The following is a 10,631-nucleotide window of genomic DNA, read 5'->3' as shown; positions in this document are numbered from 1 at the left end:
CTGAGATACGATCAAACTGTCGGTAATAACAGTCGCACGACCCCGCGCGCGCAGACGAGAGAGCAGGTCGCGTTTATTAAATTACGTCAAATTATTGGTACGCGTCGGGGTATCCGGTCGAGGTCTAAACGTAGAATACCCTCGCTAGTTGTTTAACAGTGAGCGATTACGCTATACTTTCCCAATTAGGCCGCTAATTTTATCGGGAAGCATGTAATTGCTGTGCTAAGCCAAATTCCCGTGTAATACACTCACAATGAGATACTTTACTTTTTATTGAATGCAAAAAAATATGTTTATATGTATATTTATAATATATAAAATTAAGTATATATATATATATATATATCTTTATAAATATATTTTACGTTGTTTTATAAAGAGCAGTGTTTTATATAAAGAAAATATATATGCATTAAATGCATTAAATGTAATTTAAGTAATAATTTTTTAAGTAATATATATAAAATGTATTTAAATCGAGTATATAACAAAATTTCTGTATTAAGTTTATTCATTACTTCACATATATAAAAACTTTTTAATACCAATCTTTGTATTTAAATTCTTCAATTTGATCATGACATTTTAAATTTAATATTATGTATTTTTACGGACATTTTATATATGTACGTAAATCTTTTTAATATTATTTGTCATATGTATTTAAATATATCAACATTAAAAAAAATCAAAAAATATAGTCTGTATCAAATTTCATTATAATTCCGTAAATCCAGCTTATGTACGACGAAACCCTCGTGAAAACGCCGGGCATATTGCTAGGACAATATGCGTCTCCGTAACTTACAATACCGATTTGAATATCCATGCCATTTTCCACTACAACGAGTGGGCCACCGCTGTCGCCCTAAAAAGTAAAATATCAAATATTAAATATACGAAAAAAGATATGGTCAATATTCATTTATTAAAACTAGCTAAAAATAATTTGAGATTCATATTACTTATTAGAGTATTTCATTCATAGATATTTATAGGGATTTATTTTATTATTTAGTATTATTTTACTATTTTTAATTATTTTACCTGACAAGCGTTTCGTCCTAATCCTGGTGCCGTGCAAACCTCTTTCTCAGTGACTTGGTACCAAAATTGCCTACATACAGTATTTTTAATAATCGGCAATGCGGCGTACTGAAGTCTTGTCGAAACTCCGCTATTTGTGTGATATTTTCCCCAACCGATCGCAAAAGCAGATTTATCGTCAAAATTTTCTGAGTTTTCATAAGCAAGGTTTATCGGTCGAACAGTTTCTAAAATAGAGAAATGTGAATTTAATTATTTTTTAATGTCTACGACATATTAATATTCATTATATTTTTTAAGAGGAGAATCTGGTTTAAATGATCAAAAATTTTGATTTTTTTTTGCTTTAATCAATAATATTACTATAATATTATATAAAGAAATAAATTTATTAACAGTTTTTCAATATATTAACATCTTTATAATATGATGTCTGATTGTAGTATTCAATTATTAAAATTGCTTGTCAATTTAATTCACGATTACTGGAGTAATTTAATTGCGTTTATAGTCCGGAAAAATTCAACGCGCAGTTCGAAAAACTACAATATAGTATATATATATACAAATGCACATATGGTATATATAGTAACAATTCAAGATTGAATTATTTAAACAATGAAGATCCAGCTTTGACCAGCTTATAGGCATTTTAATTTCTAGTATTAATTGTGTTCTCCCATATGCAGTATAAAATAAAGATTTTTAATAATATTACTCTCAAAAAATAAATATAATATAATCGTAAAGTTTTAAACCGAAATTCGAAATACTTTCATAGTTACAGCCTGAGGAACAAATACGCGCAAATATACATAGGTGTGAATTTGCTCTGTTTTTTGATCTCTAACAATATTATTGACCTTAGCAGCAGGGTTGGTAAAGGCTAATGTTTTTTTTTTAAGAATAAAACATATTTTATTTCTTCTTGAATATGTTTTTAATGCTTCAAATATGCTTTAAACAATATTATAAAAAAACATATTAAAAACATTAATTAAACATGTTTTGAACTGTTTAAAACTGCACATTTGAAACATGTTTCTTACCAACCATGCTTAGTAGATGTTTATTTTCAAAAAGGGCACACGCAAAACAAAAGTTTTAATTCCACTATTTGGCATTTCTCGTTTCAAAACACTTATTCTTGCGCAAAAATTATCGAAATGGTTGCCTTCGTTTCCGCATATACCTTCAATGAAGGCTATTCTGGCATTTTAAAAATAATGCAATTATTGGAAGTAAATATAGGCCAACATTGTAAAATATTCGCCGACAATTACGATGAGCAGCAAATTACGAGGCGCAGATTAAGCAACATGAAAGAGACTCGTACAGCTCATAGACTATAACTAATGCGATAAAACAAGAGACAAAATGAGAAAGCGGAAAGTTTGTTGTATGGGCATGGAATAACGAATTAGCGATAAGTTGTAAAAAAGCATTACTTTTCGATATCGAAAATTTTGAACACGTTTTTCTCACTTTTCCAAAATCGGCAAGATATTCAAAAACTATTCAACCAATCAATTTCTTGTAAAGTTTTTTTAATTACATAATTGTCAACCATCCTAGATAAACTAAAAACGTTTATTAAAAAATTATTAAAAAATTATAAAAGTATAAACAATTATTTCTCAAATAAATTGAAATTTTTTTTGTTCAAAATCATTACTTTTTCTTCAAGATTCTACAATTCTTACAATTTGATACTTTTCTCTTATTTTTTTTAGTTCATCGAGGATAACATATCTCATACATAAAAAAATTTTTGAATTTTCTAGACAAGAATTTCAGGCAAGAATTACAAACTTCAAATTGCACGTCAATTTACATTCCAGTAGTAAAGCACGATATTGATAAATAACTTTTTATTATAGTCATTATTTATTTAAAAATTATTTTGTTTTCTTCAAATATACAACAAATCATTCTTAAAGTTTTAAAAAGATCGACTTCATAATTTGTTCATAAAAAATTTGCAAAAAAAACAGCTTACTATTTATAAGCATTCTAAATCAGGTTCTCCCTTAAATTATTTAATGGTTTGTCGTATTTTTCAGAATGTAAAGATTATAAAAGAAACTAAGTATATATAAATATATAATACGATTTTTGTGTGATTATCAAGTTTCTGTATTTATAAGACTATTTGTAAATAAATTGTTTTCGCGTTTTTCCGTATAGAATAATTAAATAACACGGATGTATAAATAATTGCAAAAGAAGAAGAGAAATATTAACTCTTACAATACAAGGTACAATTTGGTGCCTTGTCCATCCACAATCCAAACATGGATCATTAGATCCATCCGTTTTTTCACCTATTCAGAGACGTGTTCTGATTCTCATCTGGGTGTTCCTCGGATGTCATTCTTATATTTAACATTCAATAACAAGGATGATATGACATCCGGGAAGCCCCAAGTGAGAATACGAACATGCCTCAGAATGATTAAAAAAATTTCTATAAATTCATCAATAGCTTTCAACTTTCTAGAATAAATATTGAAACTTCATTTTGGAAAATAATAAAAATGTAGTATAATTTATAATTATCGAAAGACTCAAAGAAACTTGCACGAATAGGAATCGCTCAGTCACTAGTGACTCGACCTTGTACGATAAGGGTTAATTTAAATATACTTACTGGAGAACGGAATATCATGCGGCATACGAATTAAAGCAATGTCATTCAAGCCCTGACTGTAATGTGGATGTATAAACGCTTGAGTCGCAATCATGGACCTACCGGGACCTTGATAAGTATCGTAACTTATCCCATACTTGTTAACGATACCGAAAACTATTAAAAATCTTCGTGGGTATTTTTCCGCACAATGAGCGGCTGTGAGAACCCATCTTTTTGATAAAATCGTGCCTCCGCATTGTATGGCGTTTCCGTTACCTATGATTTGATGCACTACTACCATGTACGGAAAATCTCCGAGTCTTGCGTATTGTCCGCCCGCTATTTTAGTTATTTGATCTCCTAGATTTATCGTTTAGAAAAAATTACTTAAATATTGTGTTTGAATATTGTGTCTGAATACAATATATGTACTACTAAATACTTACCATAATTACTTAAGTCTTTTACGAAATTATAGTCAGGTGTATGTGTGCATGCATGGGACTGAGTTTGAATATATTGACACATTGTTAATGAAATCAGAAAATGCAAAAATATTTTTATATGTTTCAAATTCATGATGGATTATTTCGTAATTTGAGAACGTTATTCTGACAAAACTTTAAGATTCTTAAAATTTAAGATTCTCGAGAGATATTATTCCAAAAAAAAAAAAAGAAAGAAAAAAATTTATTTGTAATTTGTGTACAATAACTTGTATAACTTATATAAACTTATATTAGTTTCGAACTTATAACTGTACTAAGATTTTGTGTAACTACTTGTAACGAACTCGAGGAACTGTCGCTGCAGTCCAAGAATTTCCCTTTTATAAGACTCGATAAGATGTTCTGTTTCTGCTTTGCTGGAAAATTTGAATACTTCTAGCATGCTAGGAAATCCGTAGGACATACTTACACGTCTAAATCTTCCGTTTTTACTATCCGACTGAGGTTATTCCACCTTTTGGTAAACTTCAACTCATTGTCTTACTCTCTTACTCTTTTATGCTGTCACTTTTTTACTCTTTTGTTTATCCAATAGATAAATTACACAGTTTATCTGAAAATGGAACAGCTGGCTCTGAGAATGATAAACTCAGGTAAATGTGTGTAAATGTGTAACCTGTCACAGAATATCTTAAATTCGTTCAAAGTGAATTCTAAGGCATTATCGGATAGGAATTCTTTGGATTTGCCGAAATGCCTAAGCCATGAGTATTCCAAAGTGCCCAACTATATGAGTACTCAAAATTTTCTTCGAAACCGTTCCACTTTCATCTGAAACAATATTTTTTGTATCATCGATGATTTCGGAGAAAATTAATTTACATTTACAAGGTGTACTATTTTAATTATATATATATATATGTATAAAGGGTTACATATTTTTTATATATACAGGATGTTGGAAATTAGTGATAAGTCTTTCGCACAGATGCTTTTCAGGCAAAATGGACTGAGAAGAAAAGTCCTCTAGCATTTTACAATTATTGCAATAGTTAACGAGTTATTAACTTATAAAGTAATCAAATTCGCCCAGTCCATCGTCAAACATCGCAAGCGCGCGACATTATTTCTTCAAAATTTTGAAGAAATAATTATAACAAAACAGAGATTTTTTGCAAAACATGGCACTAGGAATTATAGGCTGCATTGATTGCACGCATATCAATATATAATAATTTCACTAAGTCTCAGGCAGTTTGAATATCCATCAAATGTTTTTATGAATCGAAAAAATTTCTACAGTATAAACTGTCAACTGGTTATAATTAAACATCTTTTTTTCAATATATGATGGTTGCTTATGATATACAGTGTCAGTATTAAATATTTATAATATATGATAAATTATATATTTCCAGTACAGTGTACATCAGAACACAGCCTATATATTAATTTATTAACATTGTTATTGTTATTGATGGTTATGTTAAATTTGCAACGTGAACGGAAAAATTGCTGTAGATTCTCGTTGTCTCGATAGTGTTCACGACGCCATGATTTAGACTATGAGTATAATATACTCGTAAAGACTTTCCTGCATAATACAAGATAATGAAGCAACTTATCTAATAGGAGACTCCGGATATCCGTTATTGTCTTATTTATTGACACTAAATAGAGATGCAGCATCAAATACTTCAGAAAGTTTGTATACACAAACACAAATTAAGAACTGCATCGAAAGAACAAATGGATTATTAAAAAGCGTATAGCAATATTTACATCCAGATCGCGTATTATATTAAACTTTTGTTACACAGATTTTTTATATTTGTGTAATATTCCACATGTACGTCTACAAAACGATTAATTTTCTATTATTATTAATAAATCGATTGATGTTAATCAAAAGAAGATTACAAACACATACTTATTTATTCCTAATCATAATTTTCAATTTCTAATAATTTCATCATAACTGTAACAATTTTTATTACAATGTTATTTATGCGTTCATATGAACAACGACGACGATAATGATAATAATAATAAATATTCCATAAATGAGTATTTAATTATTATCTATAATATTAATATATAATTTCATGAAATTTCATTACAATCAAAAAATAATTAAAACTAATAACATTGAATTAAAATGAAATTTATAAGGATACTGATATTTTCATTTATACAATACGTTTCAAATTACTACAATAATTATTTTAAAAAATCGATTTCTTCGAAACTATGGGCCAATGGTTGAAATGGCTGGATATCGCTATATATCGTTTTTTTTTCGCTCAAAAATAGTCTAAAATAAAAAATGCTTAAAAATCCCCGACCGCGTTACCTGATGTTCCCTTTGTCAGTGCATTTTCCCAGAACCGCTTAATTATTATATATTTAGTCAATGGATAATCCTGGATAACCAGTATGAATAAACAGTACGGAATTAAGTTATGATTGCTTTGATTATAAAAAAATTGATATATTGCTTTGGAATATATATATATAAAGAACAACTTTTTGCATAAAAGTGCATTAATAGATGTTTGATCTTTACTTGAAATTTGAGATTGTTATGAGATCATTATAATTATAACTTGAATCCCATAAAAATTTCTGCTACTCTGAATATCAAGAAAAATATTCGAAATGAAATTTCGTATCTTAATAATTTGATTAATTTAGCCATATTTTGAATAAATCACCTAAAACTTTTTATCTTTAGAAGTGAAACAATTATTGCGGTACATTAGTAAAAATGTGTTCTTAATACTTTTTTATATCATATAACTGTCATTTAAACAAGTGTTTCTTTTTTTTTAAGTCAATCAATTTTTAATTAAGCAATTCCAATCAATTTTTAATTAAAAAATAATTTTTGAGGTATGAAAATTCTCATTTCTATCTAAATATTTTCCCTGATATATTCTGAACGAGATTTAAATAAATATCTTAAATTATTGTCGACGCGCGACACTTTTAATTAACGACATCGTAAATAACGAAATATAATTACATTTATTCAATCAAGTTCCGCGTATATATTGTGTTTTATTACTACCGGTAATTGTTTATTAGCGATATTGAAAAAGATGCAGTTTGTAAAGTATATGGAATTTTCAATAATTATCAATTTTATCACTATGTCTTGCATAAATATCTAAAAGACATAAAATTATGAACATTAAATTATTAACATGAAATAGGCTGTTATTTTATTATCTACATTCCATAAGTATCTTTGAAAAATACTGACGAAATTATTACATGATGCATTTAAAGAAGAAATAAATTGTACAACTTCTGATATTCAGGATTATGGACTTAGCTTTGTTGTCTATATTTTGCATTAATTCTCTAATATTTATATTAATTTATATTTTATATAAAATGTGATTTTAATTCTGCTTACAGATTCGACCGACGAAGGGCTGAAGAAGGCAAAGAGCGGTTCAGATGAAGAGCCGTATATCACCGGCGTCATTCAACTAATCAAAATTCGCAACAGGAGCTCAAGGGAGAAGAATAGAAGGACGGGATATATTTCTGTCAGCGATTCCGTCATTCTTTCAACATTAATATATCGCAGCTGCGAAAGCCATTCAAACTTGTCCGACATACAAATGCATGTGTACACCCTCTATACATACATACATACACACATAAACATACGTACACACAAACACGACACACATAAAAGACCCAAAAGCCTGATCAACGCTGCGTACTTCCTGTGATTGTCGATTAACGATAAGTGGAATAATCAAAAATAGCGACGCAGCGGAAGAGGATATGTTCAGGTCACGAAAAGAGAAGTGAATTATCAGAATGTTCTTATAGAGAAAGGCGACGCCGTGTTATAAAGAGTATCAAGATCAGTATCGAAACGCGACGAAGCAATGTAGTGGAAGCTGATACTTTGTAAGATCCCAAGTAACAATGATCTTCCGGTATGTAGGTATAATACACTTAATCTATTCCATATAAAACAGATTTGTTCATAAATCTTTCAAGAGTATATAAAATGGCTGCGCAAATATTTTTCCTACTTAGAAAATTGAGAATTGATTATGATTGAAATTTTTCTTACGATGAAAACGAAAATATATCGTCAAATATTGTTTTGCATATCATTTGCTCTGTCTTTGTTTCATTATGTATAAAAAGGGGGAGGATTTCTTTAATTTTTTAGTTAGAGACGGAATAATGTTGATAGTATTTATTTATTATTTTTCTGGCGAAGTGATTTTCTTTCTCAATAATCAGATATATAAGAAAAAATTATATCCTAAATGAAATAAATTTTAAAGCAAAATATAAATCAAATATTTGATGAATTAACTACAGATATTATAATGTAATATATTATAGTAATATTAACGTGCAATATTTTTTTCATAACACAATGCAGTTAATATTTTTCAATTTTCAATGCATATGTAGATATAAAAAATAAAGAAACCTTCATTTGTCGCGGAATTACACTTTCGATATTTTGCCATTCAATTGAAGATGGAAACCGGAAAGTCGCGAAGAGAATCGAATCTACATGCCGTATATAATCGCGCATTGTCTAATACGATTTGCGTATGCGTAACGACATCGTCTCGTACACGAGTAGTAGATTCTTTTTATAAAGAGACACGCGCCGTTCGAGGGGATGCGGTCTGGCGAGCCGCGTAATTAAGGATACGAATGCCATAATAATGACCAAGTTTTTATGGTTGTACTTAAGTCATACTTTATACTCTGTTTTACTGTTAAGGTATGTTTTAAACGTAAGTTACTTCATATTTTCATTATCGAAGTGTCTTTATCACAGTTATCGCTACCGTTTTACTTTCGCATCGAACTGAATGGCGAATCGACGTCATTTAGCGCCGATCGTCGAAAAATTGGTAGAAGTTATGAAAATATTATAATACCTACCTGCACTTGTGATCGTATGTCTAACTTGAATTCAAGAGAATAAACTGAACTCGTAATCTGTACATCGGCACTTCAACATTACGATCAGATTAATAAATTTTATTACATATTGTATGTCGCCTTGACAATAAAATCTGATGGCAATCTGCAATAGGAGAGAAAAATATCAATTAAATGAGATTAGAATTGAACAATTTAACTTATATTGGAAAATCTGTAAAATTCTGCCGTTTAATTTTTTGTTTCGTACATTTTGTACGAATTTTTTAATGAAGACTTCTATTTTGCAAATCAATTTTCGCGAGTAAAATAATATTAGATAAAAAATATATTGAAATTATTTCCATCCCAATGTTAGAGAAGCCATCGACGAATATCGTCTGCGATTGCATGGACGATAAACTCTCATCGAAAGTCAGGTGCGAGACCACCTCTCGATTGATGGTCCCGACCAAAGGACGCGTTTAGACCTTGGTCTCATTTTTGTGATTATTTAATACACGTTAAGCAAACAATAGAATATAAGTGCGCCTTGTTATAAATGAGTATAAGGATAGCCGTTGTACTGGTTGACCTTACAATGTCATTCTCCGTTCAATAGCGGAAGATACATAGTAATTGCGACAATTATTTGAGATATTTTAATTATGCTCATCTAATTATGCTCGTCTCGATAATTAAATTGTTTATCCAAGAATACCGACGAATATTTTTCATTTATCAGAATATAGAATTCAGTTACAAGGATAATTAAACTGTCGTAAGAGAGAAAATTTTGGAAACAAGTGGCCTTCTTCAAAGAGAGAATTATGAGCTGAATGAGAATAATCAGGATACATTCGTTACAATGAATTAGCTATATTACGAGTGTACAATAAGTTTTTAGATTTATAATACGAAGTATAGATTTTATTATCATGAATATTATATTGCGTAATGAATTTGTATAGAAGGCACTCGGTCCCCTTTACGACAGAACTCTGTGTGTTATAAGCGTGTACCGAGCGAATACGCTTATTTCGTATGTTGATGTTCTCGGAGAGTGTATAATTTTGCCATGACGACGAGCGCCGAAAGAATCTATAGCGAGGAAGCTTGTAATAGCGATGTCACACATCGTTTGCGCTGCTAGAATTATTTTTCTAGTTCCTTTGGGGCATTGGATGTCAATGGATCTCCATGCGAGCGATCATCTTCGAATAACGCAAGACCTGGCCGTTTTAGCTGCTCTTGAGTGCAACTAAAACGAGCAGATCTGTGCTACAACTACACGATCGGCTCAGCGATATCACTTCAACATCGTTCTCGCGGCGAAATACTCAGCGCGTAAGGGTCGAGGATCGTTGTGCCTTCGTGTATGCATGTTAAAGTACGTTTAATGATTGTAAGAAGGGCAGACATCCACACTTTGTGATTTTATAAGCAGTTGTTCATTTTTTTATACTTACTTTAATGCTTATCTAGGATAGAGCTTGTGTACCCTAAAGAGTGTTTCAATAAAAATTACAAATGAAATAATTCATTGCATTGTGGTCATAATTTTTTCTCTACAAAAAAATATA

The 10,631-nt window shown here is 29.9% G+C and overlaps 1 protein-coding gene across 1 annotated transcript; it reads right to left on the bottom strand.

The window, feature by feature from the left end:
• Positions 1 to 706: 706 nt before the first annotated feature.
• LOC105618103 (chymotrypsin-2-like) lies at positions 707 to 4,261 on the bottom strand (the record flags this gene model as incomplete). The annotated part of the gene is made up of 4 exons (XM_012199643.1): positions 4,129 to 4,261; positions 3,701 to 4,042; positions 1,051 to 1,277; positions 707 to 871 (listed from the first exon to the last, which is right to left on the bottom strand). Coding segments are annotated over exons 1-4 (867 nt in total), but the record flags the coding sequence as incomplete, so codon positions are not given.
• Between the last annotated feature and the right edge of the window lie 6,370 nt (positions 4,262 to 10,631).

This window comes from Atta cephalotes, assembly GCF_000143395.1.
Source record: "Atta cephalotes unplaced genomic scaffold scaffold00015, whole genome shotgun sequence".
NCBI lineage: Eukaryota > Metazoa > Arthropoda > Insecta > Hymenoptera > Formicidae > Atta > Atta cephalotes.
The sequence above is the reverse complement of the archived record's forward strand: the minus strand, read 5'-3'. Positions and strand labels throughout refer to the sequence as shown.